General features: G+C 50.3%; 2 protein-coding genes across 2 annotated transcripts; both read left to right on the top strand.

Moving 5' to 3' along the window:
* Positions 1-1,242: 1,242 nt before the first annotated feature.
* On the top strand, positions 1,243-4,093 carry LOC142016090 (perilipin-3-like). The gene is made up of 7 exons (XM_075000288.1): positions 1,243-1,305; positions 1,586-1,692; positions 1,824-2,104; positions 2,546-2,742; positions 2,995-3,117; positions 3,695-3,805; positions 3,872-4,093. The coding sequence occupies exons 1-7, from the start codon at positions 1,243-1,245 to the stop codon at positions 4,091-4,093; spliced, it is 1,104 nt and encodes a 367-aa protein (XP_074856389.1).
* A 9,849-nt stretch (positions 4,094-13,942) lies between these two features.
* LOC142007192 (perilipin-3-like) lies at positions 13,943-20,158 on the top strand. The gene is made up of 8 exons (XM_074983752.1): positions 13,943-14,005; positions 14,283-14,478; positions 14,598-14,609; positions 14,855-14,925; positions 15,316-15,568; positions 16,020-16,216; positions 16,469-16,591; positions 19,760-20,158. Exons 1-8 carry the CDS (start codon positions 13,943-13,945, stop codon positions 20,156-20,158), a joined length of 1,314 nt encoding a protein of 437 aa, XP_074839853.1.
* Positions 20,159-21,219: the final 1,061 nt, after the last annotated feature.

The following is a 21,219-nucleotide window of genomic DNA, read 5'->3' as shown; positions in this document are numbered from 1 at the left end:
CCTGGCACGCCTAGAACTGGGCCTCCCAAACACCCCCCAGGGGAAACTGAGGCACTGAGAAGCTAAGCAACTTGGTCAAGGTCACACAGAAGCTCTGTGAAAGAGGATGGAATTGACAGCAGCTCAAATCCTAGGCTAGTGTCCTAACCCTTTGGAAAAAAATACGTGTCTGTAGAATGCCACTCTTTGCTACAGTGGGCCAGTGTTTACTTTGAAGCTATGAGCAACTTGTAGAGGAGGCAGGTATCTGGATCTCTGCAACCTTACCACCACAGAAGGTTTATATATTTTTTTCTTTTTTCGAGATTTTTCAAAACAAAGCCAGAACTTCAGTTTCAATATTTTCCCTTGTCTCTCTCTTTTCCCATGGTCAATTGCAATGAAGGTCAATAGCTTTTTGTCACAGAAGTTCTTTAGAACATTTTACCTATACTAACTAGCAACTGTTTCAAGACAGCAGTGGTATCAGTGAATTCAGCTGGACGACAGCAGAAGACCCGGGGGAATAATTGGAATCACATATGGTGAAGAACTCAGGCCCAAACTTTGCAGTCCCCAAGGGATTTGCATTCTCTTATTGGTCAAGGAAGTGGAAGCTTTCTTTCACTGGCTCCCTAAACTGTCAGTCCTCATTATTTCACCACTCCCTCATTATGACATCACCAGGAGTGTATAAAATCTTGCCAGAGGGGAAGAAAAGTAAGGCAGTGTTTGGAGTCCTAGGGTAGGTTGGTGGTTGTGACTGGGAATAAGGTTTTGAAGGGGGTTTCCTGTCTTTCTTTTTTCTTTTTCCTCTTCTTTCGTCATGTCTTTTTGTTTATGCTCCTAAGAAATGTTTGGCTGTGCCTGTGTGCTGTGCTTATATTGTGAAGGAGTTGGTCTTAAGCCCTTTCTCTCCTGTGACAGACTCATGTGCTTTTCATGCACTTAAAAGCAACGTAGAACCAATAGAATCTACAGCCTTCAAAGGGCTTATAAAAATGAGACTTTTTTTTTTTTCTGGTTACTCTTATGTGACAGAAAGGAGGAGCATTTTCTTATCTATATAGTAAAATTTTTGGCTCCACTGCTTTTTACAGAGTAAGTGCTAGATACCAGCCATTTGTTAAGCTGTTGGGGCTACCAATTGGCCGTTGTCTGGAATAGAACCATCTTCTTCCCTTTGAAGGGCTGTAGCTCCCTTAGGAAGGGTTACAACTTGCAAAGTAAGCTTCTCTCTCTTCAGGCACATCTAATTCCACTATGGATTCTAATGGCAAGGATACAAAGATGGCATCCCTGGAGCATGGGGAGGAGGAACAGCAGGTAGGTATTGCCTCTTAGGCATCACTGGTTCAGTTGATGACAAAGACACAAGATGTCTGGCTTACCCTATTGAAAACCACTTCTCCCCTCCCTGTCCAGTGACCTTTGTGATCAGGCTCATCTCTCTCAAGTGAGACCTAGCTGTTAGGTGTGCTAGCTCTGTAGCCTCTTGCACCGTTACAGAATCTTTTTGACTCGGGGATAACAGCTGAAAAGTAATGAGTGGCTCCAAGCTACAGCCTTGCTTCTGACTTGCTCATTTTCCTCCTTGCCTCCCTAGACTGTCTTGAAGAGGGTGACCAGTCTCCCGCTAGTGAATGCTGCCTGTGACTCACATTCAGACTCCAATAGGGCATCTTGTAAAATGGCCATGTTCCGTAAGGCTGGGTGTGGGGGAGGAATATGGTCACCCGAGCAAGGTAGGGAGTTCTTCATGTCTAGATGGACAAGTGGTAAACATCCTCCAGTGACTCGACTCCCTGGGCCGATGTGGTTTATTGCCCTGAATGTCTGGTCAGTAATGCTTTGCTTGACCCTTCTCTCCAGGCTGTGCCCGACACACAGGAGTCTGTCTCCTCCAGACTGACAGATGTCAAGGAGGCCATGAGCAGAGTGGTAGACATGACGAAGGAGGCTGTGCAGGATGGGATGAAGGCCACCAAGTCAGCAGTGACGGACAGCATGAGCACAGTAGCAGAATCCAGAATGGGCCAACTGGCCGTGAGCGGAATGGAAGCAGTGCTGGGGAAGTCAGAAGAGCTCTTGGATCACTACCTTCCCATGACGGAGGAGGAACTGGGTGAGAACACAAAGGACAGGGCTATGGTTTCAAAGAGCAAAGTAACACTCCCTTTGGTCCAAACTTGTCTGGACAAGACTGAGAAGCCTCTCAGCCTGCACTGGCTGACAGATGGGCAGCATTTTCATGAGTAACGTGCTTGGCCAAGGGAGTTCCTGGCTACATGCCCATTGAAAATGATGTGAGCAAGTGGGGAAAGGGTGGTGCTCGAAGGTACTATGGCCATGAATTAGGACTACATCTTGGAGTCCATGTCAAGTGTGCAGAAACAGTCCTAGTCGTCTTGGTATGGGGTCAGTTATTAGCCGCCTTAAAGGCAGAGGTTGATCTCATGGCTTTTTGAAGGGCTATTCCGCCAAGAATTTGGGGTAGCATTGGGCAGTTGAGTATAGCTTGTCCTCCTTTCCCAGGCTCTTACCCTCAGATTCTTCTTGCCTTCAGCTGAACTTGCTGAATCCATGGAAGGGACTCCAGCGTCTTCAGCACAAGCGCCGGAGCATCGCAGCTACTTTGTGCGTTTGGGTTCCCTGTCGGCCAAACTCCGCCAGCGCGCCTACCGCTATTCCCTAGACAAGATGAGGCATACCAGCCAAAGCATCAATGAGGCTCTGTCCCAGCTTCGTCAGGTCATCGGACTGGTAAGGACTTGCTCCGCTTCAGGAGGCGGTCTACTAGTAAACCCTAGCCCAGTGCCTGGGCAAATAGAGTTGCTCGTGGCTTGGACTCCTTTGCCCTACTCCCCTGCCTTTCAGGCCAGGCAACTCTTCCACTTCATCCTGTGTGGACCAGGGCGTGTTAGGCTTATAGAACATAAAATGTCTGCAGGTTGAAGTTGTGTCCTCAAGCAGTAGAGCTAGAGGAACTGAGAGATTTATTCAATCCCTTTCTAGATTGAATACATCAAAGAAGGTGTGAGGCTCCAAGATGCCCGGGAGAAGTTCCAGGAGATGTGGCTGAACTGGAGTCAAAAGCAGCCAAAAGGCAGTGAGATCACAGACTTGGAAGAGACAGGGGTATGTCCATAGCTTTGCCCTTCTGCTCGGAGGCTGAAAAGTGTTTTGGGCCTTGCAAGGTAGCTGCTGAGCTCCTCAGCCAGACAGATACCTGGTGACCTCCTACCTTGAGGGAAAACAGGGTTGCCCATAAGTGTTCCTCGAATACATCTCAAATTGGTCACTCGTGAATGCTGTGTCCAAGGGGCTTCACTTCCCTTCTTGGTAGGGTAGCTGTAAGTGTTGCCCTCCCTTAACCTCAGCATAGCCTTCAAACCTTTAGTCATGTAACTGATAAGGAGATCCGTAAACTCTCCCCTGATCGAGCTCTGTTCCAGGCATCTTATGTCTCTTAGTGTCACAGGCTGCAAACAATGGTAATACAGGCTTCCTGAGTCCTAAAAGCCAAATAGCTTCCCTTTCTATGGAAAGAATGGCTAAAGCCAATGCTCTTTCCATGAAAGAGCTCCTGGTTTCTGTCCCTGCTATCCTTTTCAGCACAGCTTCCAGCACGAGGAAATCTCCAGAAGAGGTAGCAGCAAGTCCCATCTTTGTGTGTCTGTGGTGAACGTAAACCTTGGGTTTGTTTCTCCACCAGATGGAGTCTGAGACTCTGGCCATGTCCCGCAGCATTCTCCAGCAGCTGCAGGATGCCTGCCAGGTGCTAGTATCCAGCATTCAAGGCCTCCCCCCCAGCCTTCAGGATAAGGTGCAGCAGGTGTATCGCAACATGGAAGAGCTCCGTGCCTCCTTCTCAAGCGTTGGTTCCTTCCAGGATCTCTCCAGCAGCCTCCTGACCCAGAGCCGGGAGATGATGAGCAGGGCCCAGGAATATGTGGATGAGCTGATGGCTTACATGATGCAGAATACACCTCTGTCCTGGATTGTGGGTCCCTTCATCCCCTCAGGTAAGGGGTCTGCAGGTTCCGTGGAACCACCAAGCCAAGAAAATGAGGATAAAGAAGCAGAAGTCACAACAGCATCTAAGGCTGACTGAGGACCTAAAGCTGGGAAGACTGAATTTCAAAGAAGGAAGGCAGAATTGCTTTTTGTCCCCCAGCTATCCCCCCACCTTTGACTTCACATGCACAAGAGACTTCTTCTTCTTGTCCAGGAGGCTCTGTTTAGATGGAACTTGAGGGAGGTCCAGAATGGGAGCATTTAGAAGTGCTAGTGGTATTAATGTATGCCAGCTGTTGACCTGCCCCTCCGCTTGTTTCTTGGTTGACCTGTTTAAATCTGAGGGAAGGAATGTGACTAACTGAGGCTTCAGATGGCTTTGCCTGAGCAGGGCCCAGGTATTGTGACTGCTCCTTTGCTCAGATAATACTACAGTGTCCACAATAAAATGTCATTGTATTTGAACTTGGTGTTTGTGTCCTGTTGAGTCGCCGAGCACAGGGTCTGCAGAAGAGAGCAGTGCTTGTAACTCATCCTGCTATAATCCTTGTTTCTGAGTGGTAACCATCAGCCAGAAGCATGACACACATGGAGGCAAGCTTCTGCATACATATCGCAAACAAGTCTTAGCACCTTGCTAGTTGGAGAAGGATTCTTCAGCTGCAACCACTAGCTCCTTAGGACAAATCATTCCTGAGCTTTGGAGATCAGGCTGTAGCAGATCTGCCTTCAGCGCTTTTCAGTGAGCAAGGGCTGGAGGCAACCAGTGCAGCTCTGCTAGAACCTACCTTTGTGCCTTCCACTCTGGGGGTGGGGAGTCACTCACTATTTTCTGAACAGCTTTTTTTTTTTTTTTTTTTTTTTTTAAAAACAAGTTGGGGGCAGAGGAGAGGGAGAGTAGTGCCACATATGCAATACAAGCAGCTCGAGCATGGCATGGGCTTTTTGGAATCCCAAGGACCTAAAAGTCATCCACATCCAAGCTGCATGGGTAGCCCCACCCCAGCTGTATGTGCAAACAGTAAAGATGACTGGCACTGTTAACAGTGTGGTGCAGTTTCTTGGATCATAGTACTCAATAGTCCACTAGTATTGCAAGGTGTGGGAAACATTATGCTCCGGTATGTGGGTTAGTTTTTTTCTAATTTCATGTAATAGCCCAGATGCCATAAGAGCTTTAGTTATTGATGATACAGCAGTGACTACAGAGGAGACAGGCTGGGCAGGGGTAGTGCATGTGCTGAAGGTAGCATGAGGACACAATCTCCACATTTGAATGAGGGCACCATTTAGAGTGGTCCCATTTGCAAGTGTCTCCATGTGGGTAAAGTGATGCTTTGCTGGAGAGTTCTTGGGAAGAAATGACTGATCTACTCATGACTAGTAGTAGTGACTTCTGTGACTTAGTGCCTGAACTCTGTTAGTGCAGGGGGGCTGGTCTTTTCTTCATAGTTTTCTTTTTTAAAAAAAACAAAAAAACAAAAATAAACCCACACATGCCAAGGGTGATCATTCTAAATTGAACCTTGGGAATCTCCTGAACAGTGCCTGCTACAGATGGATAAATGAACTGGTATTTGCAGAACCCTTAGGGTTAAGGCCAGTGTGAAGGTCTAGTGAAAGCAATGAGGAGAAATGCAAGTGCTTCTGGTGAAATACACGACTGTGGGTTCCCCACCCCCCCAAAACAAGCTGTGGGGGGAAAGGCTGCTTCTACTGCTAGATGTGCATGTGCACTAGTTGTAGGGGGCTGCAGTGCTCACAGAAAAAGGGTGCTGGGGGTATACTGAACTCATTGCTTGGCTGCTTCTTCATCAAAAAGGGACCCTTACACTTCTGGTCAGCTATTGAAATATAGAGCGGGGCCTCCCGGCTGCAACAGGCTCTCCCTCGCTCTGGAAGGCAGCAGCAGGCTGTGACCCTAGGCACAGGGGCCTCTGTACACTTGCCCGTTCCCCAAAACTCCCATGGGCCAGGAAGAGCAACCAAGGGGAGCTCCAGGGCCAGTGCTTCTGGGTGGAGAGGCAGGCAGCATACAACCTACTCAGGCTTACAGGCCACAAGGTCCTTGCAGCAGCATCTTGGAATTGTAGTTCGTGGGGCTGGGAGTCTGCTACCTGAGCCCCCACCTCTATTCCTCCCTATACCACACCCCCTTGCCTCAGCCCAGAGCCCTTTTCCACTCCCTGAACCCCTCATTTCTGGCCCTAGTGGGAGCGCTTTCCTGCAGCTCATGTCCTACTGCTCCAGTATCCAGCCTGGTAAAGGTGAGCAAAGTATGGGAGAGAGAGAGCTAGGGGGGCGTGAGCCTCCAGGGACAGGGAAGGAAGCAGGGGCATTAGGTTTTGTGCAGTAAGAAAGAGAGCAGCTTTCCTCCCTGCTTCAGCTCAGTGTTCAGTGGCCTGCGGGGAGTGGGAGGAACAAGACTGGAGTGTACTCAGGGGAGGGAGTGAAATGGGGCTGGGTAACAAAGCAGCAGGGGTCAAGCACCCCTACCACTGTTGCTTTTAGGAGCATGGCGTCCCGAAATGACAGCTGTGCCAGCCAAAGGAGGCTAGCCCAGAGATTGATGAACCTTGCAAAATTTCTGGTGCATGTGTAACCTGCCCTTAATAGCACCCCTACTATTAACCTGATCCCCCCCCACCCCCCATCCTTAATTAAAAATAAGCACCAAGTGGTGGGAGCACCTGGTTATGGGGGAACGGAATGGTGAGCAGTGTCTGCGGAACTTCCGCATGAGCCGGCAGACCTTCCTGGAGCTCTGCCAGTGGCCCACCCCCGCACTCAGGCACCACGCCACCCGGATGCGGCGCACCCTCCCCGTCGAGAAGAGGGTCACAATAGCTGACTGGAAGCTGGCCACTCCAGACAGCTACCGCTCCATGGGACAGCTGTTTGGAGTGGGAAAAGCCACTGTCGGGGCTGTCCTCATGGAGGAAAGGATGCCTGGGGCTGAACTCCCTGCTGCGGAGGGGGGCCTGGGAAGGGGGCTGGGAAGGGGGGCCTGGGTGAGGGGGGCTGAGGACAGGGGCCTGGGTGAGGGGGGCCTGGGTGAAGGCGGTCACACTCTGCAAACCCTCACAGGCACTCATGATCCCTCCCCACAGGTGGTGCCTGCACTCAGTGCCCTGGTGCTGAAGAGGGTCATCCGAGCTGGGGACCTGCACGCGGCCGTCAAGACATTTGCCGCTATGGGATTCCCCAACTGCTTTGGAGCCCTTGATGGGACCCACATCCCCATCCGCGCCCCAGACCACAGTGGTGGCTGCTACATCAAGCGGAAGGGCTACCACTCTGTGGTCCTTCAGGCCGTGGTCGACAGCCGTGGCCGCTTCCAGGACATCTACGTGGGCTGGCCTGGCTCTACCCACGACGCCCGCGTTTTCCGGAATTCGGGACTATGCCACCGACTGCAGGCGGGGCCCTACATCCCCCAGAGGGAGATCCCTCTGGGGGACACCACCACCGTACCCCTCTGCCTTGTGGGGGACGTGGCATACCCCCTCCAGCCCTGGCTTACGCGGCCCTATACACGCCACCTCTCTGATAGCCAGGACCGCTACAACACCCGACTCAACCACGCCCGACAAGGAGTCGAGCGAGCCTTCGGGCGCCTGAAAGGCCACTGGTGTTGCCTCCTGGCACGCCTAGACCTGTGCCTCCCAAACACCCCCCAGGTTGTGGGGGCCTGCTGCACACTCCACAAGCTGGTGGAAAGCAAGAGGGAGGCCTTCGTGCAGGGCTGGGCACAGGAGGCTGCAACAGCCTACCCCCAGCCAGCCAGCCGCCGCCCCGAGCCACCAGGCCCACCAGGACAGGGTCCGGGAGGCGCTAAGGGAGTACTTTTACCAGGGGGCCCAGTGAGTGACCCCCCCCAGCCATCCCTGCAGCCCGCCCCAGCACCCACCCCTCACCCTCACCAAAAACACACGGGACACAGGTTTTTGGAAAAATAAAACTATCATTATTTTTACAAGAACAAAAATGTCTCCTCTTTTTGGCATATAAATAATATTAGCAGAAATAAAACAGATTCAATGAAAATAATAACCATATACAATTGGGACATCTCTACAAACTATTACGGGGGGGGGTCAACTATAAATAACTATATACAGTGGTGGGGACAACTCTGTACAAGGGGGAGATGTGGGCACGCCACATCCGCCCATCATTCTGGGGCGGGAGTGGACGGGCGCGAGCCCCGCTGCGTTCGGCTGGCCGGTCCCCCTGTCACCCGGGGTCCCCGGCGAGGCCGGCTGGGCGCCGGGAGCACGGGGAGGTATGGCCGAGGCGGGTCCTCAGCCCCGGGTGGCTCTTGCTCTGAGGAGCTGGTGGGTGGGGCAGAAGGCGGGACATCGGGCGGGACAGCAGGCAGGAAGCAGCAGGCAGGGTGGCGAAGAGGGCAGCACGGATGACATCAGGGGGAGGAAGACTGGCCACCAGCTCCTCAAACGCATTGGCCACCCGGTTGAATGTGGCCATGAATTCCCACCAGGCCTCCCGGCGCCAGGCAGCCTCCCGCTCCTCGAATTGGAGCCTCTGCTCCATGAGGTCCGCCTGGCGCCGGAGGGCCGCAGCCGCCTCCGGGACATAGGTGGTGGTGGTGCGGCGGTGTCCTCGGCAGTGTCCTCGGCGGCGGTGGGCCCGTACTGCGGCAGGTGGTGACCCCGGGAGGTGGTGCTCCGGTGGTCTGGGAGGGCTGTTGGGGACCACGGATGGTGTGGCTGCAGAAATAGGGGGGATGGGAGGCCGTGAGTACCCAGCCTTGACCCATGGCCCACCCCCCATCCCCCCAAGGGCCTGTGTCCCCCCGCATCCATCCCCCATTGGTGCGTGCAGTGATCCTGTGGGTGGTCCCCTCCAGTGGTCCGCCCCTCTCTCCTCCCACCGGGGGTGGGGCACGGAGCTGTCCATGGGTGGAGGTGCTGCTGGGCACTGGTGGCTGTGGCACCATCCCTGTGCTGTGCATTGCCTGGGCCATGTCAGACTGCGGTGTTTTGGGCATGTGTGGGGCCCCCAGTCAAGTGGTGCCCCTGCCCCATGCTCAGGGGGTCTGCGCCCTGTGGGGTACGTACCTGACAGTGCACTGCCAGACTTCAGAGATCCCTATGCAGCAGACACGCGGCTGGAGCTGCAGGACGGGACGTCCAGCACCAGCTCCTGCTCCTCGCTGGACCACTCGGTGGCTGGGGCGGAGGGTCCCGGCTCTAGGCGTGGCGGGGGGCAGGGCTGGCCTCTGGACCCGACCCTGTCTCCGAGGGTAGCTGGGGCTCGTCAGCCATGGTGTCAATGGTGGCTGGGGGGGAGGAGGTGCCCCGGGGGCCCAGGATAGCCCTGAGCTCCCAGTAATAGGGGCAAGCAGCGGGGGCAGCCCCAGACCAGCTGGCTGAATCCTGGGCCTTGGCGTAACCCTGCCGCAACTCCTTGACTTTACTCCTGACATGGTCAGGAGCGCGGGCAGGGTGAGCCCGGGCAGCCAGGCCCTCAGCCAGCCGGGCAAACGCCTCCGCATTCCGCCGCTTGCTCCCCATGACGTGAAGCACCTCCTCCTCACCCCAGAGCCCCAGCAGGTCTCGGAGTTCAGGGTCGGTCCAGGAGGGGGGGCCCCGCTTCCTACCCGGCCGCCTGGAGGCCTGGGAGCCCTGGGATGGCCCGGAAGGGGAGCTCTGGGTGTGCTCGGGTGGCTGGCTGGCCGCCGTGATGGTGTCCCTCTGGCTGTGCAGGGACCTCGTGGCAGGGCTGCTGCACGCACGCTTGCCGCCAGCTTCCTGCTACGGGCTTTCCAGGTCCCTGCGGCTTTAAGAACCGCTGAGTGCAGAGATCATAGAGCCCTGCAGGGGCTGGCCAGCACGTCTCAACCCCTCAGCTGATTGCTGCCATGGAGGACACCGCTATTTCGAAGTAAGGGGACGCGGATTGTCTACCCACACCCTACTTTGACGTTGAACGTCGAAGGAGGACGCTGTTCCCGTCTTCTGATGGGAACAGCGATTTCGACGTCTCGCCGCTTAACTTCGATTTGAACATTGAAATAGCGCACGGCGCGTGTAGAAGGTGTCAGCAGACGGATGTAAAATGATCTCCAGATTAACCTGCATTGCAAAGTGATTATGTTGCAAAGTGACTAGTTACAACATGATGCAGCAAAATCCAAACTCCTGCCAAAAGCAAGTCTTATAAAAGGTTAGCTCTTGTCAAAGCTTTGGATTCATCCTGCCAAGCAAAAGCCTCATAGCATTGGAGTCAGGAGTGACAGATTCTAGCTTCCCCACTCAGACCAAATCTAACTGGCTTGAGCCTTCGTCTGGCAGCGAGACCCATGTTCGCAGGATTGGGGTCAGTGTGTGGGAACACTTATGCGTCTTACTTTGGAGTCTCCAAAATTTGGCATATTGCCTTTTCCCCTAAAACGATAACATGGGAGCTGTAGTCCGTACTGTCAGGACTCTGAATCTTCTACCCCAGCCTAGAATCCTCTCTGCGCCCAACCTCCTTCACAGAGCCTGCACCTCCCTTCCTCTGCCTCATAACTCTCTGCCCCGGCCCCCAGTCCTCTCCTGCACCCAAACCCTTATCCCTGGCCAGAGCCAGGAGGAGCCTTCCTGCCCCTCCCAGACCAACTCCCTGTCCCAGGAGCCTTCTCCTGCACACGGAACCGCTCATTTCTGGCTCCTTCTGTAGCCTGCATCCCTGGGCAGAGCTCCCCTTACACACCTGAGTCCCCCACCCCAGCGCAGTGAATGTGAGTGAGGTTGAGGGAGAGTGAAGAGTGGAGGGAAATGCAATGGAGTTACCCAGACGCAAGGCCTTGGGGAAGGGGCGGGGCACGCACAGCGCCCGTGGGAAGGAGAGGGGCAGGGAGTGCAGCAGAGGTATTCGGCTTAGTGCATTAGAAAGTTAGCAGTGGGACCTTCCCCTGATGTAGGACAGCCGTGGGGGAGGGGAGATGTCCAGCTGGTGAGTGTTCAGCGGAGGGGTGGCATGGGGCACGGGCAGGTGGAGGCAAGGTGGGGGCAGGGCTTGGGGCAGAGCAGAGGTCAAGCACCTTACACTGCCAGCCACTTGGAAACACAGCAGCCCTGGCACCGGGGCTGACAGTGATGCCAGCCAAAGTAGACGAGGCCGGAGATTTATGAAGTTTGCAGATGGGCTCGTTGAGTGGGGACAAAGAAGACAGATGTCCTGGGGCCTGGCAATTTAAAAGGCCCCATGGTGCTTGGCCACTATAGAGGCTACAGCTGCAAAGGTAGCACCCAGAGCCCTGGGTGGCACACACTGCTGAAGGGCTGGCTTGGGTAGGCTCGTCCTCAGCCCTGTTGCTTTGTGCAGGGCTCCACCTCTTGCAGCTGCCCAGAGATGCCCCTCCCACCTGCCCAGGGCCTGCTGAAATCTGCTGGCTGCCCTGCTTACAGGATTCCTTAGGGGTGCATAAACTGCTATTAATCGCGGAAAGAGTCAAAGTTTGCAAGACTTCTTATTTATTTTGGCCTCTTCAAGATAGGATATAGCTCTGATACTCAGACAGACCCTCACAAGGTATAAGTGTCTATTGAATGCATCATATCTGACATGTCTCGAGAAGATGATAGGAAAATTCTGTGGTTTAATCATTAATCCATCAGGATGTCTTTTGTTGACCAATTAAATTATCAATTTGCACTAAGCTATTAACTTTTTGATGAGGTGAATGACATAGATAGTATAAAACTCAATGTAGTACTATAATACATGCAATAATTAATTCAAATGATGGTGGCTCCTTTGCATAACACTGGTTGCTAGTTTGGCTCCTGGACCAGTGAGTATCACTGGAATACAATTTCAACAGATGCTCCTCAATGATCAGGGGGAACAAAACCCAGCAAGGCTGCATTGGCACTGGAAACATCAAAGAGAGTGGCAGCGATGGTTCTGCATGGGGGAGCAGTTTTTGGATGAAACAATAGCGGTTGTGGCTGTCTACCCCCTCAAGAGATGTTTTAAAAATTGCACCTTCACAATATTAATTTCCTTCTTGAAGTTCCAAAGCACTGCATTATTGCCCTGATTCACACGTTTCCCCTGCCCCCGATGACCATCCACCTCATCCTACTGATTAGTAAAGAACAAATTTCAGGACAACATGCAAGACGTTTACTGTACCATAGAAATGCTCCATGCTTCATTTGCCACATTTAGATTCCTTCCAAAACCTGTCTAGACTAAGGCTCGCCAAAATGGGACAGCAGACAGGTCATGAAGGGCGACTTTGGGATCAGCAGAATGGCTGAGTAGGGAGACGTGTTCTGTAGCTGATGGGATAGTAGGCAGTGGAAGGGCTGCTACTGCCTTCCCCACTCGAGATGGGCAGAGAATGGGCAGTCATGAGGGAAGAAGACGTAGATCTTCAGAGTATGTCCTAGGGCACGTGCATAATACAGGCTGGCTTCTCAATTGCCTTGTATCTTGTTCAGTCATTTACTTCAACACACAGTGGGTGATGTTACAAAGGGATGAATTAAAACTCTTGTCTCTCGCCCATCACAGAAAGGGAACTTGTTCTGCTTCTTTTTTCTGAATTGGGGCTGAAAGAGGAGTGAGGAAGGGCTATGCCAGTTACCCGACCCAACTTTTGTTCCCTAACAAAATGTATCCTTCTCTAAGGTGCTTATATGGTCCTGATTGCCAGAGTATCTGAGCACCTCACTACACTTCTGTGAGGTACAGTAGCTCTATCATCCCCACTGGTCAGAGAGGAAACTGAGGCACTGAGAAGCTAAGCAACTTGGTCAAGGTCACACACAAGCTCTGTGGGAGAGGATGGAATTGACAGCAGCAGCTCAAATCCTAGGCTAGTGTCCTAACCCTTTGGAAAAATATACGTCTGTAGAATGCCACTCTTTGCTAGAGTGGGCCAGTTTTCACTTTCAAGCTATGAGCAACGTGCAGAGGAAGCAGGCATCTGGATCTCTGCAACCTTACCACCAGAGAAGGTTTATATATTTTTTTCTTTTTTCGAGATTTTTCAAAACAAAGTCAGAAGTTCAGTTTCAATATTTTCCCTTGTCTCTCTCTTTTCCCATGGTCAATTGCAATGAAGGTCAATAGCTTTTTGTCACAGAAGTTCTTTAGAACATTTGATCTATACTAACTAGCAACTGTTTCAAGACAGCAGTGCTATCAGTGAATTCAGCTGGACGACAGCAGAAGACCCGGGGGAATAATTGGAATCACATATGGTGAAGAACTCAGGCCCAAACTTTGCAGTCCCCAAGGGATTTGCATTCTCTTATTGGTCAAGGAAGTGAAAGCTTTCTTTCACTGGCTCCCTAAACTGTCAGTCCTCATTATTTCAGCACTCCCTCATAATGACATCACCAGGAGTGTATAAAATCTTGCCAGAGGGGAAGAAAAATAAGGCAGTGTTTGGAGTCTTGGGTAGGTTGGGGGTTGTGCTTGGGAATAAGGTTTTGAAGGGGGTTTTCTGTCTTTCTTTTTTGTTTTTATCCTTCCTTGGTCATGTCTTTTTGTTTATGCTCCTAAGAAATGTTTGGCTGTGCCTGTGTGCTGTGCTTATATTGTGAAGGAGTTGGTCTTAAGCCCTTTCTCTCCTGTGACAGACTCATGTGCTTTTCATGCACTTAAAAGCAACTTAGAACCAATAGAATCTACAGCCTTCAAAGGGCTTATAAAAATGAGACCACTTTTTTTTTTTTTTCTGGTGACTCTTATGTGACAGATAGAAAGGAGGAGCATTTTCTTATCTAGTAAAATTCTTGGCTCCACTGCTTTTTACAGAGTAAGTTCTACATACCAGCCACTTGTTAAGCTGTTGGGGCTACCAATTGGCTGTTCTCTGGAGTAGAACCATCTTCTTCCCTTTGAAGGGCTGTAGCTCCCTTAGGAAGGGTTACAACTTGCAAAGTAAGCTTCTCTCTCTTCAGGCATATCTAATTCCACTATGGATTCTAATGGCAAGGATACAAAGATGGCATCCCTGGAGCATGGGGAGGAGGAACAGCAGGTAGGTATTGCCTCTTAGGCATCACTGGTTCAGTTGACAAAGACAAAAGATGTCTGGCTTACCCTATTTAAAACCACTTCTCCCCTCCCTGTCCAGTGACCTTTCTGATCAGGCTCATCTCTCTCAAGTGAGACATAGCTGTTAGGTGTGCTAGCTCTGTAGCCTCTTGCACCATTAGAGAATCCTTTGGACTCGGGGATAACAGTTGAAAAGTAATGAGTGGCTCCAAGCTCCAGCCTTGCTTCTGACTTGCTCATTTTCCTCCTTGCCTCCCTAGACTGTCTTGAAGAGGGTGACCAGTCTACCGCTAGTGAATGCTGCCTGTGACTTGGCTGCAACTGCCTATGCCTCCACCAAGGAGAGCCATCCCTATGTCAAGTCTCTGTGTGACCTGGCAGAGAAGGGAGCGACATCCATAACCAACGTTGCAGTCGGCAGCCCCGAGTCAGTTCCCCCTGTATTTGAACCTCAGGGTGAGTGAAGTCTCTGCAGAGGTGTGTGTGTGTGTGTGTGACAACTTGACCATAGGTGCTTAAGAAATGTAGGCCTGCAATATTAGAGGTGGGAATGATGGTAGTGTAGAAAGGTACAGAAGCCCAGGGATGTAAATATCCACCTAGAGGATAAGGAAGGGGTTTGTTGACACTGACTGTTGCTGAACCTGCAGTTGCCTTCATTGTGGCCAGGAAGTAAAGATTCGGGCTCAGCTAACTTTCTTTCAAGAGCAATAATCCTTGCAGGAGATCCAACTGCAAAATGAGCAGATCCCTGTACAACAAGGGATGCTCTAACCTCTTTCAGTCAGGCAAAACCCAAAAAACCAGATGGAAATATGCTGTCTCTCAACAGGGACTAAGGCTGTTGCTGAAGTAGAGAAGGTGGAGGAGACTCTACCAACTCCTCAGCAGACTGCTGAGATGGTAAGTCTGTCCCCACAATGACATGTTGAGCAATATTTTACGAACGCCACTGAAGGTGGAGGCAGGTGTCTAAGGCCTGATAGCAAGCTGCAGATCTTCTACTGAAGAGTTGACGCCCTCTTGGGCTGAACAAGGGACAATTCCTGACCTCAGGCCAGGACTCAAGGCAGTTCACTCACATTAAGACTCCAATAGGGCATCTTGTAAAATGGCCATGTTCCGTAAGGCTGGGTGTGGGGGAGGAATATGGTCACCCGAGCAAGGTAGGGAGTTCTCCATGTCTAGATGGACAAGTGGTAAACATCCTCCAGTGACTCGACTCCCTGGGCCAATGTGGTTTATTGCCCTGAATGTCTGGTCAGTAATGCCTTGCTTGACCCTTCTCTCCAGGCTGTGCCCGACACACAGGAGTCGGTCTCCTCCAGACTGATAGATGTCAAGGAGGCCATGAGCAGAGTGGTAGACATGACGAAGGAGGCTGTGCAGGATGGGCTGAAGGCCACCAAGTCAGCAGTGACGGACAGCATGAGCACAGTAGCAGAATCCAGAATGGGCCAACTGGCCATGAGCGGAATGGAAGCAGTGCTGGGGAAGTCAGAAGAGCTCTTGGATCACTACCTTCCCATGACGGAGGAGGAACTGGGTGAGAACACAAAGGACAGGGCTATGGGTTCAAAGAGCAAAGTAACACTCCCTTTGGTCCCAACTTGTCTGGACAAGACTGAGAAGCCTCTCAGCCTGCACTGGCTGACAGATGGGCAGCATTTTCATGTGTAACATTCTTGGCCAAGCGAGTTCCTGGCTACATGCCCATTGAAAATGATGTGAGCAAATGGGGAAAGGGTGGTGCTCGAAGGTACTATGGGCATGAATTAGGACTACTTCTTGGAGTCCATTTCAAGTGTGCAGAAACAGTCCTAGCCCTCTTTGTTTGGGGTCAGTTATTAGCCGCCTTAAAGGCAGAGGTTGATCTCGTGGCTTTTTGAAGGGCTATTCTGTCAAGAATTTGGGGTAGCATTGGGCAGTTGAGTATAGCTTGTCCTCCTTTCCCAAGCTCTTAGGAAGGCTTACCCTCAGATTCTTCTTCCCTTCAGCTGAACTTGCTGAACCCATGGATGGGACTGCAGCGTCTTCAGCACAAGCGCTGGAGCATCGCAGCTACTTTGTGCGTTTGGGTTCCCTGTCGGCCAAACTCCGCCAGCGCGCCTACCGCTATTCCCTAGACAAGATGAGGCATACCAGCCAAAGCATCAATGAGGCTCTGTCCCAGCTTCGTCAGGTCATCGGACTGGTAAGGACTTGCTCCGCTTCAGGAGGCGGTCTACTAGTAAACCCTAGCCCAGTGCCTGGGCAAATAGAGTTGGTGGTGGCTTGGACTCCTTTGCCCTACTCCCCTGCCTTTCAGGCCAGGCAACTCTTCCACTTCATCCTGTGTGGACCAGGGCGTGATAGGCTTATAGAACACAAAATGTCTGCAGGTTGAAGTTGTGTCCTCAAGCAGTAGAGCTAGAGGAACTGAGAGATTTATTCAATCCCTTTCTAGATTGAATACATCAAAGAAGGTGTGAGGCTCCAAGATGCCCGGGAGAAGTTCCAGGAGATGTGGCTGAACTGGAGTCAAAAGCAGCCAAAAGGCAGTGAGATCACAGACGTGGAAGAGACAAGGGTATGTGCATAGCTTTGTCCTTCTGCTCGGAGGCTGAAAAGTGTTTTGGGCCTTGCAAGGTAGCTGCTGAGCTCCTCAACCAAACAGATACCTGGTGCCCTCCTACCTTGAGGGAAAACAGGGTTGCACATAAGTGTTCCTCGAATACATCTCAAATTGGTCACTCGTGAATGCTGTGTCCAAGGGGCTTCACTTCCCTTCTTGTTAGAGTAGCTAAGTGTTGCCCTCCCTTTACCTCAGCATAGCCTTCAAACCTTTAGTCATGCTATCAAAATAAAAAACACAGTAATAATAGGAGATTTCAATTATCCCCCTATTAATTCGGTGCATGTCACCTCAGGACGGGATTCAGAGATTAAATTTCTTGATGCCTTAAATGACTGCTGCTTGGAGCAGCTAGTACAGGAACCCACAAGGGGAGAGTCAAGTCTCGATCTAGTCTTGACTGGAACACAGGATCTGGTCCAAGAGGTAACTGTTACTGGACCGCTTGGAAATAGTGACCACAATATAATAACATTTAATATTCCTGTGTTGGGAAGAACACCGCAGCAGTCAAACACTCTGGCCTTTAATTTCAAAAAGGGGAATTACACTAAAATGAGGAAGCTAGTTAAACAGAAACTAAAAGGTAGAGTAACTAAACTAAAATCCCTGGAAGCTGCATGGAAACTGTTTAAAGACACCATACTAGAGGCCCAACTTAAATGTAGACCCCAAATAAAAAAACACAGTAAGAGACCTAACAAAGAACCACCATGGCGAAACAGCCATGTTAAAAAGGCAGTGAGAGAAAAGGGCAGCTTTTTAAAAAGTGGCAGTCAAATCCTAGTGAGGAAAATAGAAAGGAACAAAAACACTCCCAAATTAAGTGTCATAATGTAGTAAGAAAAGCCAAAAAGACTTTGAGGAACAGCTCGCCAAAAATTCAAAAAAGATAGTAAAATGTTTTTTAAATACACTAGAAGCAGGAAGGCTGCTAAAAAAGCAGTGGGGCCCTTGGACGATCAAGATATAAAAGGAGCGACCAAGGAAGACCGTGCCATTGCGGAGCGATTAAATGATTTCTTTGCTTCAGTCTTCACGGCTGAGGATGTTACAGAGGTTCCTAAATCTGAGCCAGCCTTTTTCGGTGACAAAAAGCTGAGGAACTCTCTCAGATTGAAGTGACATTAGAGGAGGTTTTGGAGTGAATTGATAAGCTGAATAGTAACAAGTCTCCAGGACCAGACGGTATTCACCCAAGCGTTCTGAAAGAAGTCAAATGTGAAATTGCGGAGTTAATAACAGTGGCTTGTAACCTATCCTTTAAAGCCACTTTGGTACCAAATGACTGGAAGACGGCCAATATAACACCAATATTTAAAAAAGGCTCTAGAGGAGACCCTGGCAATTATAGACCGATAAGTCTAACATCAGTACCAGGCAAATTAGTAGAAACACTAGTAAAGAATAAAATTGCAAGGCACGTAGAAGAGCACGAATTGTTGGGCAAAAGTCAGCATGGCTTCTGCAGAGGGAAGTCGTGTCTGTCTAATCTATTAGAAGTCCTTGAAGGGGTTAATAAACATGCAGACAAGGGGCACCCAGTGGACCATAATATACCTAGATTTGCAGAAAGCCTTTGACACGGTCCCACACCAAAGGCCTTTTATGTAAATTAGGCAGTCATGGGCTAGGAGGAAAGATCCTTTCATGGATCGGGAATTGGTTAAAAGACAGAAAACAAAGGGTTGGAATAAATGGTAAATTTTCACAATGGAGGAGGGGAACTAGTGGTGTTCCCCAGGGGTCAGTCCTGGGACCGATCCTGTTCAACTTGTTGATCAATGATCTAGAAAATGAGGTAAGCAGTGAGGTGGCAAAGTTTGCAGATGACACCAAGTTGTTCAGGACAGTCAAAACCAAAACAGATTGTGAAGAACTACAAAAAGTTCTCAGCAAACTGAGTGAGTGGGCAGCAAAATGGCAAATGAAATTTAATGTGGGTAAGTGTAAGGTAATGCACGTTGGAAAAAACAATCCAAATTACACGTACTACATGATGTGGTCAAATTTAGCTACGACAGATCAGGAAAGAGATCTTGGAGTTAGAGTGGATAGTTCTCTGAAGACATCCACGCAGTGTGCAGCGGCAGTTAGTAAAGCAAATAGGATGTTAGGAATTATTAAAAAAAAAAAAAAAAAAAAAAGGGATGAATGATAAGACAAAAGAGATCATGCTTCCCCTATATAAAACTATGGTACGCCCACATCTTGAGTACTGCGTGCAGATGTGGTCTCCTCACCTCAAAAAAGATATATTGGCATTAGAAAAGGTTCAGAAAAGGGCGACTAAGATGATTAGGGGCTTGGAACAGGACCCATATGGGGAGAGGCTAGAGACTGGGACTCTTCAGTTTGGAAAAGGGGCAATATGATAGAGGTGTATAAAATCATGAATGGTGTGGAGAAAGTGAATATAGAAAAATGATATACCTTTTCCCAGAATACAAGAACTATGGGACACCAAATGAAATTGATGGGTAGTAGGTTCAAAACTAACAAAAGGAAACTTTTCTTCACACAGCGCTGAGTCAACCTGTGGAACTCCTTGCCGGAGGAGGCTGTGAAGGCCAGGACTCTGTTAGGGTTTAAAAAAGAGCTTGATAAATTTTTGCAGGTTAGGTCCATAAATGGCTATTAGCCAGGGGTAAAGTATGGTGCCCTGGCCTGCAGGAGATGGATGGCAGGAGATAAATCACTTGATCATTGTCTTCTGTTCTCCTTCTCTGGGGCACCTGGCATTGGCCACCTTCGGCAGATGGGATGCTGGGCTGGATGGACCTTTGGTCTGACCCAGTGTGGCCATTCTTACCTAACTGATAAGGAGATCCCTAAGCTCTACCCTGATTGAGCTCTGTTCCAGGCATCTTATGTCTCTTAGTGTCACAGGCTGCAAACAATGGTAATACAGGCTTCCTGAGTCCTAAAAGCCAAATAGCTTCCCTTTCTATGGAAAGAATGGCTAAAGCCAATGCTCTTTCCATGAAAGAGCTCCTGGTTTCTGTCCCTGCTATCCTTTTCAGCACAGCTTCCAGCACGAGGAAATCTCCAGAAGAGGTAGCAGCAAGTCCCATCTTTGTGTGTCTGTGGTGAACGTAAACCTTGGGTTTGTTTCTCCACCAGATGGAGTCTGAGACTCTGGCCATGTCCCGCAGCATTCTCCAGCAGCTGCAGGATGCCTGCCAGGTGCTAGTATCCAGCATTCAAGGCCTCCCCACCAGCCTTCAGGATAAGGTGCAGCAGGTGTATCGCAACATGGAAGAGCTCCGTGCCTCCTTCTCAAGCGTTGGTTCCTTCCAGGATCTCTCCAGCAGCCTCCTGACCCAGAGCCGGGAGATGGTGAGCAGGGCCCAGGAATATGTGGATGAGCTGATGGCTTACATGATGCAGAACGCACCTCTTTCCTGGATTGTGGGTCCCTTCATCCCCTCAGGTAAGGGGTCTGCAGGTTCCATAGAACCACCAAGCCAAGAAAATGAGGATAAAGAAGCAGAAGTCACAACAGCATCTAAGGCTGACTGAGGACCTAAAGCTGGGAACACTGAATTTCAAAGAAGGAAGGCAGAATTGCTTTTTGTCCCCCAGCTGTCCCCCCACCTTTGACTTCACATGCACGAGAGACTTCTTCTTCTTCTTCTCCAGGAGGCTCTGTTTAGATGGAACTTGAGGGAGGTCCAGAATGGGAGCATTTAGAAGTGCTAGTGGTATTAATGTACTCCAGCTGTTGACCTGCCCCTCCGCTTGTTTCTTGGTTGACCTGTTTAAATCTGAGGGAAGGAATGTGACTAACTGAGGCTTCAGATGGCTTTGCCTGAGCAGGGCCCAGGTGTTGTGACTGCTCCTTTGCTCAGATAATACTACAGTGTCCACAATAAAATGTCATTGTATTTGAACTTGGTGTTTGTGTCCTGTTGAGTCGTCGAGCACAGCGTCTGCAGTAGAGAGCAGGATGAGGTACAAGCACTGCTATAATCCTTGTTCCTGAGTGGTAACCATCAGCCAGAAGCATGACAGACATGGAGGCAAGCTTCTGCATACATATCGTAAACAAGTCTTAGCATCTGGCTAGTTGGAGAAGGATTCTTCAGCTGCAACCACTAGCTCCTTAGGACAAATCATTCCTGAGCTTTGGAGATCAGGCCGTAGGAGATCTGCCTTCAGATCTTCTCAGTGAGCAAGGGCTGGAGGCAACCAGTGCAGCTCTGCTAGAACCTACCTTTGTGCCTTCCACTCTGGGGGTGGGGAGTCACTAGCTATTTTCTGAACAGCTTTGTTTTTAAAAACAAGTTGGAGAGAGGAGAGGGAGAGTAGTGCCAGCATGTGCAATACAAGCAGCTCTAGCATGGCATGGGCTTTTTGGAATCCCAAGGACCTAAAAGTCATCCACATCAAAGCTGCGTAGGTAGCCCCACCCCAGCTGTATGTGCAAACAGTAAAGATGACAGGCAATGTTAACACGCGGGTGCAGGTTCTTGGATTACAGTACTCAATTTTCCACTAGTATTAGAAGGTGTGGGAAATCTTATGCTCCAGTATGGGGGTTAGTTTATTTCTAATTTATGGAATAGCACAGATGCCATAAG

This window comes from Carettochelys insculpta, chromosome 1 (genome assembly GCF_033958435.1).
Source record: "Carettochelys insculpta isolate YL-2023 chromosome 1, ASM3395843v1, whole genome shotgun sequence".
Taxonomy (NCBI): Eukaryota; Metazoa; Chordata; order Testudines; family Carettochelyidae; genus Carettochelys; species Carettochelys insculpta.
The sequence above is the reverse complement of the archived record's forward strand: the minus strand, read 5'-3'. Positions and strand labels throughout refer to the sequence as shown.